Source organism: Mirounga angustirostris, unplaced genomic scaffold, assembly GCF_029215605.1.
Source record: "Mirounga angustirostris isolate CCGP_5_RB_7025 unplaced genomic scaffold, mMirAng1.0.hap1 SCAF_4, whole genome shotgun sequence".
Classification (NCBI taxonomy): domain Eukaryota; kingdom Metazoa; phylum Chordata; class Mammalia; order Carnivora; family Phocidae; genus Mirounga; species Mirounga angustirostris.
In genome coordinates, this window is record NW_026991712.1 from 146,340,313 (window position 1) to 146,360,101 (window position 19,789).

At 39.8% G+C, this 19,789-nt stretch overlaps 1 protein-coding gene across 4 annotated transcripts in view; it reads left to right on the forward strand.

The window, feature by feature from the left end:
• Positions 1 to 19,789, forward strand: part of USP24 (ubiquitin specific peptidase 24) — a 134,430-nt gene that overhangs the window by 23,855 nt on the left and 90,786 nt on the right. For 3 of the 4 annotated variants that reach the window (XM_064589068.1, XM_064589067.1, XM_045897607.3), the window contains exons 2-7: positions 5,308 to 5,473; positions 6,780 to 6,847; positions 10,440 to 10,583; positions 11,213 to 11,335; positions 16,861 to 16,896; positions 17,257 to 17,322. In XM_064589068.1, the coding sequence (XP_064445138.1) occupies positions 5,308 to 5,473; positions 6,780 to 6,847; positions 10,440 to 10,583; positions 11,213 to 11,335; positions 16,861 to 16,896; positions 17,257 to 17,322 (603 nt within the window). The remainder of the gene's footprint in view (positions 1 to 5,307; positions 5,474 to 6,779; positions 6,848 to 10,439; positions 10,584 to 11,212; positions 11,336 to 16,860; positions 16,897 to 17,256; positions 17,323 to 19,789) is intronic. The other variant, XM_045897608.3, reaches the window with a different exon arrangement.

Consider the following 19,789-nt stretch of genomic DNA (forward strand, 5'->3'; position numbering starts at 1 on the left):
TCTCTCTTGTTTTTTCTATTCTTTCATTTATTTCCACTCTAATCCTTATTATTTCTTTCCTCCTGCTTCCTTGGGTTTAGTTTGCTCTTTTTCTAGTTCCCTAAGGTTCATGGTCAAGTTTTTGATTTGAGATCTTTCTTCTTTTTAAAAAAATTCCCTCTAATCACTGCATCATAAGTTTTGTTATATTATATTTTAATTTTCATTCATCTCAAAGCACTTTCTAATTCCCCTTGTAAGTTTTTTGACCCACTGGTATTTGGAAGTATGTTGTTTAATTTTCACATGTTTTTAGATTTCCCAAATTTCCTTCTGCTCTTGATTTCTAATTTCATTCCATTGTGGTCAGAGAACACACTTGGTATGATTTAATTCTTCCAGATTTTTTGAGGCTTGTTTCAGGACCTAACATGCTCTATCTTGAAGAGTGTTCTGTGTGCACTTAAGAATGTATATTCTGCTGTGATTGGGTGGAATATTCTATATTAAGTATGTATTTCTCTCTTAAATTCTGTCACTTTTTGCTTCCTTTACTTTGAGTCTCTTTTTAGATGCATACATTTTTATAATTGTTATGTCTTCCCGATGGATTAACCCTTTATCATAAAAAAATTCCTTGTCTTTAGTAACATATTTTCACATAATATCTATTTTTTTTTATATTAGTGTAGCCAGCCACTACAGCTCTCTTTTGGTTACTCTATTAATGGTATGTCTTTTTCCATCCTTTTATTTTATCTCCCTGCTATTTGACCTTTTTTTATCGTTATGAAGTATCCCTTTTTATCTTTAGTAGTATGTTTGTCTTTTTTTTTTTTTAAAGATTTTATTTATTTATTTATTAGAGAATGAGCGAGAAACAGCATGAGAGGGGGGAGGGTCAGAGGGAGAAGCAGACTCCCCGCCGAGCAGGGAGCCCGATGCGGGACTCGATCCAGGGACTCCGGGATCATGACCTGAGCCGAAGGCAGTCGCTCAACTGACTGAGCCACCCAGGCGCCCCAGTACTATGTTTGTCTTAACATCTAGTCTGTTTGATACTAGTGTAGCCACTGCAACTCTTTTATGTGCACATGATATATCTTTTGTTCCTTTTATTTCAACCTCTTTGTGTCTTTGAATCTGAAGCGTGTCGGTTGTAGATAGCATATAGTTGGATCATTTTTTATTTTATTTTTAAATTTTTATCTTTTTTTTTAGAGAGAGAGTGTGTGCACATGCATGCAAGTGGGGATGGGGGTTGGGGCAGGGCAGGGGGAGAGGGAGAGAGAGAGAATCCCAAGCAGGCTCCACACTTAGTGCAGAGCCCAGCATGAGGCTCGATCTTACAACCCTGAGATCATGACCTAAGCCAAAATCAGGGTTGGATGCTCAATCAACCAAGCCACAGATCATTTTTTTAAAAATTCATCCTGCAGATCTCTACCATTTTCATTGGAGTGTTTAGTCCATTTATATTTAACATATTACTGATAATCATAACTTAATTGATAAGACAAAATTTACATCTGCCATTTTGCTATTTGTTTTCTATGTCTTATGCTTTTTTGTTCCTCTAATCCTCCATTACTCCTGTCTTTTGTATTAAGTAGATATTTTTTAGTATACCATTTTAATTCCCTTGTTTTTTCTTTTACTGTATATATTTTTAAGTTATTTTCTTAGGGGTTGCCCTGTGGATTATAATTAACATCTGAATTTGTAGCAGTGTAGTTCAGATTAATAACTTAATTTTTTTTTTTTTTAAGATTTTATTTATTTTTTAACAGCAAGAGAGACAGCAAGAGAGGGAACATGAGCAGGGAGAGTGGGAGAGGGAGAAGCAGGCTTCTCGCCAAGCAGGGAGCCCGATGTGGGACTGGATCCCAGGACCCTGGGATCATGACCTGAGCCAAAGGCAGACGCTTAATGACTGAGCCACCCAGGCGCCCACTATCAACTTAACTTCAATAGGATACAAAACACTGCTCCATTAACATAGTTTTATAATTATTGCTTTCTGCATCAGCTTTTTAAATCAGATAGGAGAAGAAATACTACATTAATGCTGTCTTTATATGAGAGAGAATGATGGGGCCTGTTGAGGTGGTTAGTTCCACATTTATACATTTTTAAGAAAATGAAATCTGTAAAGAAATTGGAAAAATAGTTATTAAAATGTCACTGTGATTAATTTTTAAGTGGTGGAATTAGTGGTGGGTTTTATTTTTTGCTACTCGTATTTTCTGTATTTTCTACGAAGTACATGTATACTTATTTAGTAATCTGAGACAAAAACGTAGACGTATTTAGAAGCCAAATTATTTATGTTACCAATGGGAATGGGGTTCTTAAGTATACTAAGTATAATCCAACTTTTTTTTTTTTTTTAACCGCTATAGGTGCACCCCCACCTCTTTAGATTCATTAGGTTATACCTGTGTAAAATACTGAATTTTCTTAGAATCTCTCTGGCTCCAAAATCCTGTGTCTTTATATATTCATCTGACTAAATTGTTTTTATTTTAATTTTGAAATAATTCCAGATTTACAGAAAGTTCCAGGTTTACAGAAAAGTTGCAAAAAAGTGCATTGCAACTTTACCATAAATCTGGAATTTTTATGTAACCTGTATTCAGGTTCTTCAGATGTTAACATTTTATCAGTCTCTTTACTATTCTCTTTCTGTATGTATGCATACATGTGTTGTGTTCATGTGTATATAAATGTGTGTGTCTGTTTTGTTACTGCTTTTCCTCAACTGTTGGAGAATAAATTATGGATATGATGCTCCTTCACCCCTAAATACTTCAGTGTGTGTTTCCTAAAAATGAAGATACTCTCTTTTTTAACCTTTGCACATTACCAAAATGAGGAAATTAACATTGATCCAGTACTAAAGTCCTTTGAAGCCAAGAAGTTGTGTAAAACCCAAACAGAAATTCCTGCCAGGAGCCCATATCACAGATACTTGTCTGTCTGGTCACCCTCAGTCTTTTCATGACTTTAACATTTTTGAAGAACACGGGCTAGTTATTTTTTGAGTGTCCGTCACGTTGGGTTTCCTCATGACAAGATTCAGGTTTGCACATTTGGCAGGACAACCACAGAAGGGATGCTGTGCCTTCATGGTGCGTTACTTCAGTGCACACGTGATGTTCATCTCATTACTAACGTTAAAGACCTTGCCTACCCCCAGCCCCCAGAGGAAGCTCTTAGCTCTTTGGTTGCTTGTTTTTGGTTTATGAACAGCAGGAATTCATTTCTCACTGTTCTGGAGGCTGGAAGTCCAAGATCAGAGTGCCCACATGGTCGAGTTCCAGTGAGGGCCCTCTTCTGGGTCATAGGCTGCTGCTGACCTCATTGTGTCCTCACCCGCTGGAGAGCAGAGAGAGGGCGCAGCTCTCTTGTGATGCTTAGAAAGGCAGCTGTCCTGTTTGGAAGCTCATAGCTTTAGTAGCTGCTAGGTGTATTCAATGATTTCATGTATGATTTGATACTATTAACTCCTGTAGAAATTAATGATAGATATTTTGTAGTAATGGCATAGCATGTCATCCAGTTGAATTTTATTTTTGTATGCCCTAATTCTACTTTGATCCTAGGTTAATAAATTTAAGCATTTAACAAGTAAACAATTTTGAAAGTGTAGTAAAATCTTTACTCTTATTAGAGTATCCTCAGGTTCTCAAAACAAAATAAGTTTTGTTTACAGAACTTATTAATTACATGTATTTCTGAAAAGTATTATATTTTAAAAACTGAATTTTCCCCATACATTATGATTCCAAACCTATTTCGTCCACCCCCACCCTTCACCTCCAGTTTACATTGTTGTCTACTCCATTTTTAGTTTTTCATCACCTTTCTGTTTTTTGTCTTATTTTGTTTAACCATGAACCTAAAAAAAAAAAAAGTGTCACATTCCTTTAGCTCTCATATGGGATTGGAAATCATTTTCTTCTGTGTATTTTTATCACTTCTGCTTTATATTTATGGTCTTTTCCTTAATTGAGGCTAAAGGTAATTTTTTAATGGAATGATTTTATTTTGTAGTGATTAAATTATAGAGTGAATTGTGAAAATATTTAGGTTTTAAAGAAACCAGAGTAGGTATTAGGCAGTTTGGGGGAGGGGCCCAGTTTGCTTTATAACAAATTACTGTGGTAAGAACTGATGGAAAGTCTGGCAGTTACCCTATTGATAGTTGAAACTTTGTTTGCATGAAGTATTTTTCCACTTAACAACATATATTAAATACCTGCTTTGTGTTAGGCACCAGGTTCTGGAGAGAAGAGGCAGTCAGAACTGGACAGGGTCCATATCCTCATGGGGCTTGGTCTAGTGGCAGCAGACAAAATATATCACAAATAAGGGTAAAATTTGTAAGTAGTGCTATGAAAGAGAAGTTCAGGATGAGAAGAATTCAGTATAGTTTAGGAGTTCCAGAAAGCCTTTTCTGAAAAGAGTTAAGGATGCACAGGAGTTATGTAGGTCAAAGAAGGTAGACGGGTGAATTCGGGAATAGTGGTATCTCCATGGAGGTGGACAGAAGTAGATGGATTTGATAGAAATTTCGGGGGTCTCATCACCAGATCTTGGAGGGGGGATGGGAGAACAGCGTTAAGAATGAGTCCTTGATTTCTGGCTGTGCTGCCCTTCCCTGGGATGGAGATCACCGAGAGGAGAGAGCCTAGCACTGAGGTTTGAGAAGCTCCAGTATTTGATGGTCAGGAAGAGGGGGTGTACCAGAAGAGACAGAACAGAACAGCCAGACCCACAGGAGGACAACAGGAAGGTGTGCCCTCCCGGGAGGTGAGGGATATGAGCTAGCATTTCAAGAAGAGGGAGCGGGCAGAAGCGCAGATACTGCCGAGAAGGAAGAGAAGGACTGAAACTGTTCATTGGATATAATGACTTAGTGCTGGCCTGAACAACAGCCGCTGTGGGAGAGTAGGGCCTCTGGAAGACATACTGGTGTGGGGTCAGGGGTGAGTCCGTGTGAGGAGATGGAGACAGCAGTGCGGAGAACTCTTTGGGGAAATCTCACCCTTCTGAAGACAGGGAAGGTGGGTGTGCTCTTTCATAACAAGAGATTGCAGAAAGAGGTGAGCTGGCCTCTGTGAGAGCGGGGGTGCCGCCATGACGAGAGCTGGGAGGATCTGAGATGGTCTGGCAGAAGATGTGACTATGAGAAAGAGATAGGGGATCCACATTCAGTGTTCACAGCTACCATTGGGTCAGTGTCTGCTCTGTGCCCAAATGAAAACTTTTACAGTAGTCGCTAATGAGTGTATTTGTTTTCTTACCATAATCCCTTTTTGTCAGAAGAATGATGAAAACGGAAACTGCTCGGGGGAAGGAATTGAATTCCCTACAACCAATTTGTATGAACTGGAAAGCCGTGTTCTGACTGATCACTGGTCCATCCCTTACAAGCGAGAAGAATCACTAGGCAAATGCCTGTTGGCGTCTACCTATCTGGCCAGACTTGGTAAGTTCTCACACCGCAGGACACAGGAGGAGGGGACTGTTTTGATAGGAGGCCTGACGTTAATCTTCACTCTTGTGTGATCGCCCATCTGTATATTATTTGATCATTTACTCTCCTAGTCTTGGTGTAGCCCCTGTGGAATAAAAGCTTTGAATTAAACCAACTGTTTTCTTCTAGCTCCAACAGAGTATGAGAGTCTTTAAAATATAATTGAAAAGCTTTATAGAAATTGAAATGAACGTTTTCCACAAAAGCTTGGAGGACTTTAAGGTTCAATTCAGTGGCTTTTTATTCTTTAGGAGAAGAAAGTAATATTTATTTAGCGAACATTTTGTGCATATTAAATGTTTGGCACTGTCTTGAGTGCTTTACAAATGTTAAACCAACAGAGTAATAAAATGCCTCCAGGTTGGAAAATGGGTGTCAATATAAGGAAGCTTCTTGACTCTAAATACATTGAAGAAAAAATAATTTATTTTTCATATGCAGTTCAGTTATAAAATAAGATGAATTGGTCCACTGTTTTGTGATTTTTTTTTTCCCCTCATTAAAAGTGTGTGCATAGTTTACCACTGTGATTAAATATGAGGCACATCAAAAGGAAATATTTTGACTAGGGTCAAATTTAATTCCCACAGCCTTTTATGGCGCCTGATGACTGGCTTCTCAGCAGCAGCATTTATTGCTGGCCTGTTAGGGTGTAGGTACTGTGCTACGTGGTGGGTCTGAAGAAAAGAAAATGGGTCCAACAGGATTCCCAGTGACAAGCTGAATACATTATTAAGGTTTTTTTTAAACAATGTATTCCAAAGGATAAGCTTACAGTGGATTCATTCATTCACTTAGCAAATATTCATCACCTGTTGTGTGCCAGGCACAACTCTGTGCATTTGTTAACAGAGTTCTGTAGGTTTAAGGGAAGAAGAGTGATTTTGGTATCTGTTGAGAAGGAAAACAAGAGCTAGTAAGAGGTGGCCGTTGGGGTTAAGTCAGATCATTTGAAGTTCCTCTGACAGTGGAAACATAAGTTCAGCCATTTCACTTCTAATTATTTATTACACTATTAACAAATGTATATGAATTAACACATATTAATATATTGGGCTGTTAACAAATACATTAATACTGTGATTGTCAGTCTGTTCCTTCATCAGAATATATCTATATTCTGCTTTTAATAATCTCTTAAGAATCAAGGTTTCTGTAAATAAATAGTTCCATGCGTATGAATTTGGAATAATATATATGATTTCTGCAAACTGCCTAAAATCTTAGTAAGGCATATTGTTTCATTTATTTTACTAAGGTCTTTCCGAGTCTGATGAGAATTGTAAAAGATTTATGGATAGGTGTATGCCTGAAGCCTTTAAAAAGGTAAGGAAAAATGTGTTAGTCTGGTTTTTTGGGTGGGGGTGAGAATGAACAGGCTTTTCATTTTCGTTTTTGTGTGAAAACAGTTTATGAGTCTTGTTCAACTGAGGAATCCCCTGCTCTGAACCAAGTCACTCCGAATTGGGGGCTTATGAATGATTGACTTTTATATTTAATTATTTGCACATGTCTTTGGATGGCTGTCACTTTTACTTCCTTCTCTTTAATTGTCAAAGAATAGGTTAAGACTTGCCTATACTAGGAGATCACATATACTAATCTGAGGCTTGTGGCATTTAGAAAGATAAGACTGATTTATCAAAATACAAGCCATTTGTCCTGACTGTTGTACTGAGACAGACGCAGGAATTTGAACTGTACAAAGGTTGACTGGATTGAGTATGTTTCATGGCAAAATGGCAGGCGTGTGGCAGCATCTTCGGCAGAGCTAGACTGATGTGAGTCCTCCCCTTCTGGTCATGTCGCTCATAAAGCAGTTTTTCTTAACAGGCAGAATAGGAGATCACAGGACTTGTGATTCTGAAAGCAATCTAACTCAGCATGATTCCCTTTTCAGGACATGAGTCCTGAATTCCCCAAAGAGCAGGGACAGTGTCATAGACACTGTCGTTTTCCCCAGCGTATAGCCAGTGCCTACCTCCGAGAGAGAGCTCAGTAAATCTTTGCTGAATGAATGAGTATCCCTGCTGTCTTGTCCTTCTGGGTTTTGACATCCATTTTTGTCCCATATGCAGGGAAGTCACTAGAACTACAGATGGTTGAAGATTGTATTTATCATAAAACCCAGCAAAATAAACTGCTCATTTGTAAACTATTATTCCCATCTACATCTTGATAGAATCTCCCTTGATTCAAGGCTCAAAAAATACCAAAATTAATTTTAGGAACAAAAACAGCTGCATCTTTGAAAAAAGTACGAAATTAAAATTGTCATTTGGGCAGAGATTATATGGATTCAAGACTTATGTTCATTTTGGATGAATTCATCTACCAATTTATCATTTAAAATTATTTTAAACTTTACGAATTCTGAGAATTATAGTAATTTTTTAAAATATAGAGTTTTTATAATGTCACATACTGTGATGCATTATGTTGTATGTATAAATTTACAGAGAAAGAAAACGCAACTTTATTCAGAGTCATGGAAAAGGATTTATCAGTGTAAGGACCTTTAGGTTGATGGTCTCCAGATCCAGAGAGCCCTGTGTCAATGCAGGTCACCAACAGGTTACATATTTGGAATATATTACTGTGCAGAGACACTTCAGAAAACAGTTTTATATTATGTCCTCAGCTGTTTGTAATAGTGTAATAAATGGTCCAGTGGTTGGTTGCTTCGTTGTTTTTTTCTGCGAAACTACAAGCACAAGGGTACCCTCTGTTATATTGTTCAGTGTTGCTTATGTAAAACTGTGTATGTTAAATTCTCTTTACAGTTTAGAGCTATTAAAAAGGTTCTCCTCCGCATCAGTAAAGCATGCTTGTTTTTAATTAAATCAGAATTTAATTTACAGAATTCTGTGTGCCTTTAGACCTGGCTACCAGAAATCTCAGTTGTATTTTATATAACTGGTATCATTTCCCTTAGCTCTGTTTCCTGGTACGATGACTATCACTCTACCCTCTTCCCTTGACTTTTCTTGCAAGACACCTCAAATGTTTCATTAGAAGGAAGGGTGTAAGTAATACACAACTGTATGAATAAGGCGCACCACAGAGGCTCTGTTGTCATGTCTGCCTTCTTCACCTCTTACCTTCAGGCTGGCCTGGATTCTTGACTGTGTGTTCAAGCAGGAAAGGAAATCTAGGTCTGGCCATAGGGCATAGTTATGTTTAAACCTTGAGCATAGCTTCCCCACAAAGGGCTGCCTGTCTTTCCCCCGTCTTCTGCAAGGTAGGTAGACTTCCCTGTCCACATTCAAAACTGAGCAAATGAGATGGCAACAGAGGGAGTGGTGCTAAATCCACATATATTTTATTTTATAGTCACATGACCCTTCTCGAATGCTCGTCTGCTTCCTTTTGCTTTATTATTTAAGTATAGGAAGAAGATAGAGGCAGGCAAAAAATTCTTGCAAAAAAAAAAAAGTAACTCATTGGTTTATATAAAATCAGTCTTAGGATTATTGCTCGTTTGCGCAAATAGTGCAGCTATTTGGTATTTAGAAAATCTGGAACTGGGGTTTTTCTCTGTAGCTAAAGAAGTTTGGGCTCTTTCAGGCTGCTCTTGTTAAGGGGTTCTCAGTGTGACCAAGATGGAATTTTTATTGCGTAGTATTTTCCTTCTGAAGGGAAATCTTATAAAAACATGATACCACCATACCAATTTGCCATCATTTTATTAAGTGAAACCCTTTGATTTCTCATTCCCCATTCCAGCAAGTTGTTCCTGCATTAGATTTCCCCAAGGACTAGACTGAGGTTTGGAGAATCCACTGATGATTATTTTAGATTCATCTATGCGCCTTTTCCCTCCCTTTTAATGAGTCTTAAGATGCTGAGTGTAAGATGCACCATTGTTATATGTTTTATGTTTTTTTTCTTTTTTTTTTTTTAAGATTTTATTTATTTATTTGAGAGAGAGAATGAGATAGAGAGAGCATGAGAGGGGGGAGGGTCAGAGGGAGAAGCAGACCCCCCCGCTGAGCAGGGAGCCCGATGCGGGACTCGATCCCGGGACTCCAGGATCACGACCTGAGCCGAAGGCAGTCGCTTAACCAACTGAGCCACCCAGGCGCCCTGTTTTATGTTTTATATTAAAGAAAAATAGCTGCAAAATGTTACAGTGCCTTATCACTTAGAGCTCTTTTAGATTTGCTTAAACATTTTTTAAAATTGAATGTTACTTCTATACATATCAAAAAGGAGAATAGAAGCAAAAGAATCTGGTAAAGTATTTCTAAAATTTTTTTCACATTCAGAGTCCCGTTGCCATCTGGTCAACAGGTGGAAAGATGCGGTCCTGTTTCTGAGATATTAAAAATACAGCAGGAATATGTATGTTCAAATCATGAAAGATAGCGTACATTTCTTAGATTCTAGGAACATTGGTTAATAGTGACAGCCATAATATGTTAATAATAATACCTTGCTATTTATAAAACACTTTCACATTTGTTTTATCTTTTGATACTCATCACATCTATGTGAAGTGGGTAGGAATTTTGCCTCTTTAGACGTGAGACATCTGAGCCCCTGGGAACTCGGGTAATTTTTTGTCCAAGGCCATACAGCTATAAAGCAGTAGTAGCTCCAGGATTTGGTCTCAGGTTCTTCCTTGCTCTACACCACTTGACCTCCCCAAGTAATAACGAAAAGTAGAGAAGCAAATGAAAATTCTTTTAAACCAACTGCTTCAGTGTAAGGGAATTAACGTTTAAAAACAAAACTCAATGTTGACTGTGAAATCATTGAGTGAGTACAGGGGCTGCAGGCTATAGGCTTTTTAAAGCAAGTCATCTGCATAAAAGTGATACTATGGTAATCATCTCTTGATTATTCAAGATTGAGCTGATAAACAATAGACTTTTTCTTTTCAAGTTAGACTCTAAAGTGCCCTTTGTTTTTGTAGCTCCTGACTTCGAGTGCTGTTCACAAGTGGGGTACTGAAATTCATGAAGGAATCTACAACATGTTGATGCTGTTAATAGAACTGGTTGCAGAGAGAATTAAACAAGATCCGATTCCCACTGGTCTCCTGGGTGTGCTTACGATGGTAGAGTATCTCTAAAATGAAGTACTTTGTGTTTTGATTTTGTTTAAAGTACCAACTGCCCTCTGACTTGTAATTAATAATGAGTGATAATGATATTGTAAAAGATATTAATTTAGCTGTTAGGGACCTTGCTTTTTATTTTCAAAGCAGAGCAACCATTCATTCTATGTTCTCAGTTTTAACAAAATACCTTTCTAATTTTAATAGCTTTCTCGGCTCTTACAATAATTAAATTGCTTTCCCTCATGTCTTCCTGATTATTCACATCATAAATGCTTTCACATGGGGTGCTCTTGCAATTTGGTTTCTAGCCTTTTTCCCTGACTAGTCCCAGTAGCTGTGTGAGGAAGGGGCCTTTACGGCCCTGCTGCCTGGCCGTACCTGCAGCAGCTCAGAACACCTGGCCATGTGCCCTGCATTCCCTCCTGGCGGCCACTGGACAGGAGAGGAGAGCTCTGCCTCACTCACCCGCTCCTCTGCCCTAGCTCAGGGGTACACGCTGTTGGGATATTTGAAAGATTCCATTACCGAAGGAGTCCAAGGCTATATTTTTTCATCTTTTCTAATGCTAATATTTGTTGCTATAGAAATAGATAATAATAGTGTTTCTCTGTTCTCTTTGAATCTAGGCTTTCAATCCTGATAATGAATACCACTTTAAAAACAGAATGAAAGTGTCTCAGAGGAATTGGACAGAAGTGTTTGGGGAGGGAAATATGTTTGCTGTTTCACCTGTGTCTACTTTCCAAAAGGTAAACGGGGTCTTGTTTCGTCATTTTATAGAGAAATGTATTGAAAAAGATTTTTTGTGCTGTAAAAATTTACGTGGAAGGATTAAAACAGTCTGTGAAAAATGCCAGATATTCCATATGGCTCATAAAATTGCTTAACTTTTTTTTCAGATACTGCATATTTTTCCACAGCTATTAACCAACATCATAAAGAATTTTATAGATTTGAAATGATGTTTAGTGAAATGTGGAATGAACTCATGACATCAGTGCCCTATTTATTGAATTGTCAGAACCCCAGTTTAATGGGTGTCCCAGTTTCTCAGAGATGTTTGACAAGCTAGAGCATTTGAAACCATTTGAAATGGCTAATTATGCCTAGAAAAAATAATCTAGAAAGTAGTCTCATGTATTATTTTCTTTTAAACTCCAGAAGCATTAAAGCTTTGGGTTTTTTTCCAAGCCAAGAACCAATTATCTTTATTTTATATTTAAAGGCCTACAGTGTGCCCAATAACATTATACCCACAAGGAGTACGTAATCTAAACATCTGTTGATCAAACTCTGGTTTTTGAGAAACCATTGAAAGGAGTCAATTGAGTAGATAGAAAACTTACCCGTTGCTTTAGTCGAAGCAGAAGTTTTAGTTCAGCAGTCCTGTAAAGAATACTAAGCCATGGCTCCTGACTTAGAGCTAGTGGAGGATATGTGAAAACAAAAACTTAAGGTGCCACAAACAGTACCTGTAGTCGCAGCAATGTGGACTGCAGGAGGGGGTGGCCGGTGCTGTCTGGGAGGGCCAGGCAGTCCTCCAGAGAGGAGGGAATGAGGGCCGAGTGGAAAGGGCACTGAGAAGACACTGGCGTTTGGTCCCCACAACAACTCCATGAGTGAGGTACTATTTTTGATCCCATTTCATGGACGAGAAACTGAGGCACACAGGAGTTGAGCCCTTGCCCGAGTCCACAAACCTAGTCACAGGAAGAACCCATGTAATCCAGCCTCATCGTCTGCATCTATAAATATCTACGGTCTTGCCTCCCAAAATATTAAAAACCTCGTCTTTGGTTTTGTTGTGACGGTTGGATGACAACTGTATACAGAAACACTAACCCCGGGGGTTCGCTATTGTAAGCACTCCACAAATGTCCCTTCTCTTCCCCTCAATCTGCACACGTGACATCCAGGACCAGAAAGGGTCAGTCTGTGTATTTCCTCTCAGCACTGCACGGGAATGCGCCCTCCTGCAGAGGCCTGCGATCATCCCCTTTCTTCTTGCCTTCTCAAGCATTTTCCTCCTTAGGTTTTCTGTCCTTTGTTCGGTATCCTCAGTCTTTTCCTCTCTGTCGGAGCATTCCCGTTGTGTACGTTGTGCCCTAGTCTTTCCCATCTTTAAAAATTCTGCCTTTGATCCCATGTCCCTCTTTAGCTTCAGCATGGTTCTCTGCCCCTCCACATCCCTACCAGAGAAGATTCCGCCTTTCTCCCCTCCCACTTAAACTCTGTTACTGGTTACCCCGGAACTGTAACTTAAGTAAATGAAATCAAAATTTCATTAATAATCTTTATCCTCCTCTGAGCAGCACATAAAAACCTTGGAATGTTTCATGTGCCCACTCCCCACCTGACTTAGTAACTCTCTGTCCCCTTGTCTTTATCATGCAGTGTCTCAGTCCTCTCCTGTCTTGCTTTACCCTCAAACAGATATCATCATTGTTCTTTTATGTGGTGTTTTAACTTAGCCATATGTATGTACTGTCTCATTTAACTTAGCCATCTGTATGTACTGGGATCATTTTTTTTCTTTCTGCAGTGCATCCTTGAAAGTGTCTCTTAGTAAGGGCCCATCATTGGTGGTTAAGTCTTTGTTTTTGATCGCCTGAAATTTACTTTGTTTCCCATGCCTCAGAGAATATTTTCACTGGGTTTTAAATTCTAGATTGACTGATACGCTTTCAGAATGTCAGAGATACTATGTCAGTGTCTTTTGGCTTTGATTACTGCTGTTGAGAAGTTGGTGGTTGGTCTGACTGTTGCTGCTGTTGTAAGGAGTCCCATCTTATTTTGGAGATCTCATTCTCTTTGATATTTGACAGTGTGACTCTCCTGTGACCATGGTATTCATTTTATTTATTTTGCTTCAGATTCACTGGGCTTCTAAATCTGAGGATTAATATCTTGTATCAGTTCTGGAAAATTCTCAGCCATTATCTTTCCTCTCCTCCGCTAGTCAGTTACTCCTCTTCAGAACTTCGATTGGATGCCTGTTAAACCTTTGCGTCTGTCCTCCGTGTCCCTTAACTTCTGTCATATTTCCCATCTTCCCGTGTCTTTGTGCTGCAGGCTGTGATCATTTCTTTCAGATCTGGGGTTTAGTTCACTAATTGTGGTTCTGGGCATATCAGGTATGCTGTCTAGCCTGTTTGTTAAAAGTCTTCAATTTCAGTGACTTTTCTTCATTTATATAAATTCTATTTGGTTCTCATTTGACTTTATTCTTTTTATTATCGCATGTTCCTGCCTCATGTTTTCATTCTCTTGTGTGTTTGTGTTCTGTGTCTGATATCTACAGGTCTGATTCTGCTGGCTTTTACTATAACTTGTTTTTTGTGTCTGTATTGTATATACAAAAAACTATATATATATATATGTTTGTTGTTTGTTTTTCTGTGAAGTCGTATTTCTTGAAATTTAATCTGGGAGGATTGTTTGAGGCCTGCATTGAAAGTTCCTTCCTTCAGAGAGGGTTTACCTTTACTTCCTCCAGGTGCCTGGGAGCACTTCCATCTGGGACCACTTTAGAATAAATTCTCAGCTTAAGGTATTTCAGACCATAAAGTCAGTGTGCATTTTTTTTTTTAAGATTTATTTATTTATTCCTTTTTTTTTTTTTAAGATTTTATTTATTTTGAGAGAGAGACAGAGAGAGCACAAGCAGGGGGCAGGTAGAGGTAGAAGGAGAAGCAGACTCCAGGCTGAACAGGGAGCCCAATGTGGGACTCGATCCCAAGACCCTGGGATCATGACCTGAGCCAAAGGCAGACCCTTAACCTACTGAGCCACCCAGGAACCCTATTTATTTATTCTAGAGACAGAGAGAGAGTGTGTGAGCGGGGGGAGAAGGAGAGAGAGGATCTCAAGCAGACTCCACACTGGAACCTGACCTGGGGCTCGATCTCACCACCCTGAGATCATGACCTGAGCCAAAACCAAGAGTTGGCTGGCCAACCTTCTGAGCCACCCAGCGCCCCAAAGTCAGTGTGAATTTGAGAAGCGAAGCCATGTGAGGCATGTCTATGGTTACAGACTCTTAAGAGAGTTTTTTCTCCCCTCCATCCAGGATCAGAGTCAAGGTGGGCAGGCTTCCCTGTGGTTCTCCCTTTCTTGCAGGTGAGTTCTTTCAGTTCACCTCACACTGAGGTGGTAGCTCTTTGAGCTCCAGCTTTATGTGACTCTCTCCTCTTAGTCTCCTGGCCCCGCCTTGGCTGTGAAAATGGAGGCCAGAGCTCACTGGGGTTCCACAGCCTGCGCTCTGAAGGCTGGCCTCAGAGTCTGCTTACCTCACACAATTTCTGCTTTCTCTTTGTTTTCAGCTTCTGAGCACTTTGTGCCAACTCAGCTATATGTTTTAAAAGATTTTTTTAGTGTTTTTGACCGGTGGTGTTAGTGCTCTTCAGTTAGAGAGGTGTTTAGGGTAACTAGACCGAAGTCTCCGTGAACTCTTCAGAGCATGCCAGTCTGCCTTCTTTTTCTACCACTCCCCTGAAACCACTCTCAGTAAGGTACCAACAGTCTCCATGTTTCCAGAGCCACAGGCAGTGTCTCTTGACCTCAACAGTGGCAATCACTGTGAGTTCCTGTCTCCCCCAAATCAGTTCTTCCTGTAGTCTCTTGCTTCTCTGCCTACTCCATAAGTCATCACATTGCCTTCCTTGATTCCTTCACCTTCATTCAGCTTTGACCCAGAGCCACCTTCTCTTTGTTCATTATTCTTTCCCTAAGAACTGTCTTCCATTCTCATGGATGTAAATGCCATCTTTGTGTTCATGGCCCTTCAGTGTGTATCTCTGTGGCCCAAGCATCTTCTCTGAGCACACCAGACTTGAAGAGCCAACTGTTTTCCTTTTGGTTGCTACACAGACATCTCAAATGTAGGGTGCCTGAAATGGAGCTTCCTTCTGTCTCCCCAGCCTTCCTTCTTCCCGCCAGTAAACAGCCTCCTCATCTACCTAGGTGCTCAAACCAGACGCACAGGAGTCCACCACGATTCATCCCTTCTGACCTACCTCCAACCATAAACATGTCCTTGGAGTTCATCTCAAAGGTTGTTCAGTTCTGTCTGCCACTGCTATCCTACCCACGACACCATCACGTCTTAACCTGGTTACTGTGCTTGTCTTGCAACTGCGTGCGGTCTCTCCCTTCCACCCGCCTTCATCCATTCCACTCCATCCACCACACAACTGTGAGACTGGTCAGCTTACAACATAAAAGGTGTCACTTTCTGGCTTAAACACTTTTGCTTTCCTTCCAATCCCAGTCTCCATGTTTCCGCGTGATCTGGGTTTGCCTCTCCGAACAGCTCCACCCGTGCCGCTCTCCCCGGCTCACTGTGTCCCAGCTGGGAGAGTCCCTTGAAATCCAATCCCAGTCTCCATGTTTCCGCGTGATCTGGGTTTGCCTCTCTGAACAGCTCTACCCGTGCCGCTCTCCCCGGCCCACTGTGTCCCAGCTGGGAGAGTCCCAGTTCCTCTTCACGGCCTTGCCCAAACGGGACCTTTGCCACTGCGGCCTCTCTGCCTGGACTCCTTGAATGGCTAAATCACTCTCATCCTGTAGGATCCGGCTCGAAGACCCCTTCTCCAGAGAGGGTTTCCATGACCGCCACTCTGAGCAGAGTAGGCTCCTTCCGTTTCTCATTTGGTTTTTCCTACTGTGGGTTTGAGCCCAGACTGAGTTGTGTTAGGTGTGTGTTGGTTTACTTGTTTCTGTGGACACTACTACAGTATGAGCTCCATGAAAGCAGGGACCACATCTCCTGATAGTCACTGCTCCCCCACAGTGGTATCCAGCCCTCGCAGCGGTGAAGGCTTCGAAAAGGAAAGCAAGGAGGGAAAGCAGGGAAAAGAAAGTGTGTGCTCCAGGGCACCAGTTAGTGGGACAGCTGGGACTGAAACTTAACCTCTTTATTCGGGATCTGCTACTCCTTAGGTTAGGAATTCTTAATTTCTAAAATGTAATTTTCTTAGAGAATTTAACTCAAGTTATTGTGCACCTTGGAGAGCTTGAACAGCTGCTGTCAGCGACACAGAAGTGCACGAATGCGCAACTGGAGCAGTGCCGTCCAAGCACAGACGTGCAAACTCCAGTTGTATACAGTAATGGCCCAGACTCCTGTGGAGAAACATGTAGAAAAGCCCTTTGGAATATTTTTCAAATCTTCATATATTTTTTCTCTAACTTTTGACTGAGGTTGAAAGAAATACAAGGGTTAATGGGGAAGTTCTCATCTTGCCATCTCAGTTTCTGTTTTCTTTTCTCACAGGAGCCTCATGGATGGGTTGTGGATTTGGTAAATAAGGTATACAACTTTCATTAATACGGTCATGTTTTCCTTCTTCTAATGAGATTGCCTAGAGTTTGGTATTTTAAGTAAATGACAGCTAGAGAGAGTAATAAGAATTTTGTTTCCTAAGGAGGTAGATTCCGTAGTTCTTCCTCTTTTTCATACATGCGGTTGATACAGATGAACGTCAGCTTTAGGACTCAGCACATCTCCTGCAGTGTATCACAGAACATTAGAATGATCTTTGGGGATGACTCTCTCAAGATCAGTATTATATGGAGCATGTTGATAGGGTAGAATGGTGGCCTTCGTTTTTTGCTTAAATTATTGATGTACAGCATTTTAAAACTAATTTGTGCCTTTTTTTCCCCTCAGTTTGGAGAATTAGGTGGATTTGCAGCAATCCAAGCCAAGCTTCATTCAGAAGATATAGAACTTGGGGTAAGTTAAACCACTAAATGTGCCCAAAGTGGAAGTTCACTTTATTCAGGCTGGTATGTAACCAAAGGGACATGGTCTGGACACAGTAAGGGAAACGTTACCGTGTGAGATATCTCTGTGGGAGCAGCTTCAGCGGTTCTGATAACCCAAGAAATATTCGCCTCTAATTGTAACCCAGTTTCAGTGGAGGGTGTTTGTTCTTTTTTACTTCATTTCCCTTTGCCTCTGGTATTCGTCTCTTCATTTGTGAGGGTTATGTGAAATTACCTTGCTTTTTAAGGACAGGTGTCGTCTGTGGCAAGTGCATGTGTACATAACAGTGTCATGGTTCACATCACAGTGTAGTTCCCAGTGCCAGGCACAAATAAAATGTTTCATTTTAAGGTTGTTAGTAAGCTTTTTGGTGTTACAGCGATGCATAGATAACAAAGAGCTCTAACAGGAGCTTAGACTCTTCCCTCAGGTGCAATACCCTTCTCTTTTTATGTGACTTCATTTTTCTCAAAAAAAGTTTAACCTTGTGGTAAGGGGGAAATAACTCAGTCTTTAATCTTTCGCAGAGTGCTGACCTGTTTGTAACTCAGAGCACTTTGTTCTGTTTTCTAGTTAATTATTCAGTCAACTACTCATATGTACTTGCCATGTATAAGGCCCAGTGCTGGCTACTGTGATGTGATCAGAACAGAAGGTAATCTGTTGCCCGAGTGAGCAGCAGTTATCCCTGAGGAACTGTGGCTAATCAGCTGACCCCCTTGGCCCATCTTTGGGTTTGGGCAGGAATAACACTGAGGAGAGAGACTGACCCTTTCTTGCCACTGTTCATCCTGAAAGATCAGGTGTCTGCCAGTTCATAAATACTTCTGCTGACACTGACCAGGGAGTGTCTTTCTACCTTCCCTGACATGAACTAGGTTGTTAGGCTGTCATTTGGATCCCCGATGAATGGATCGAGCATGTTAGAAGTGACTTGACTGGGAAAATAACGAGTAGTGATTTAAGAAACAAAGCTTCTAAAACAAAAAATCTATTCAAGTATAGGGTTTTATCCAGTTTACTTGTTTCTCAAGAACTGGCTGTATAGGTCATTGGCCATGTCAAAGATTAGCTTCACTTTTTTTTTAAATGTTAAAACACTCACTAATTCTGGTAGAGTTAATTTATTTAAAAAAAAAAAAAATACAGAGCATCCCAAGTTTCTAGCCTACTTGGAAGAAATTGGCTAAGGGTGGATATAAAGGAATCTGGGCTTGCTCTCGTTATTATCAAATATCTTGAGGTTAAAGATACCTCCAGGATTTTCCCCATTTTTCAGAGCAACCATGTTGTTGCTGCAGTTGATACAGAATTATGTTGTTTAGGTTGTATTTGAGGAGATGATAAAGTTCAGGCATAGGAGAAAGATTCCCAAAGATTGAGACTCTAATTATAGCCAACAGGCATGATTAAAATTTCAAAATAAATGCCTGCCTTCTGACCAGTTAAGGAGGTGATTATGTCCTAGAATAAATTCAGGCCACTGAGTACAAGTAAATGCATTCATTTTACATTTACATTTATATCTACGTGGTTTTGAATTTGAAAAATACTGGGAAAAAACATCATTCACAATTCATCAGTGAAAAATACCTGTACAAAGTATGGGATGAAAGTTGCCTGTCCCCCACCCCCACGCACGTATACCCACCTCCTAGATAATAGCTACCCATTTAATGCAGTGCCTTTCTGACTTTTTCCTAAATTTATGTAAAATATACCTGTGCATGATCTTTCCCTCTTTCTCTTTCTCTCTTTAAAACTGAATTGTAATCAAGCTATACCCAGTAGCATATTTTCATTTAACAGTCTATCATGGACATCTTTCCAGGTCAGCACGATCATCGTTTTTAATGGCTCTCACCTGTTCCTTCACCTGTTGTACCCTGATGCCGTCATTTTTTAATGGGCATTGGATTATTTCTAAGTTTTTGCTCTTCAGAGAGTTTCCCATATAAATTTGTCTTTGTGCATATGCTACCATTTCTGAAGGACAGATTCTTATAAAACGGGATTTCTGGGTTAAAGACTATATAGATTCTTAAATTATAATCAGTAATATTAAATCTCTTTCCAAAAAGCTTGTACCAGTCTGTACTCCTATAAACTCCTTTCCTATTTCTCTTGTTAGTACTGAATATTTTCCATCTTTAATTTTTTCATTATAATGGACAAAAATAGCATTTTATTATTTAATTTGTAAGACTCTGGTTTCCTGGGAATTTGAGCATTTCATCATGTGATTATTGGCTATTTGCCTTCTGTAAATTGACCTAGTTATTTAGGTTACTTTGGAGTTGTCTTGCTAACTTTCAGGAATTCTTTTTATGTTCAGCATATCAAGTGCCATGTCTACTTTATGTACTTGTAAATTTTTTCTTCCAGTCTTTTGCTTCTCTTTTTATTTTTGTTGATGGTGTCTTTTGCTATACAG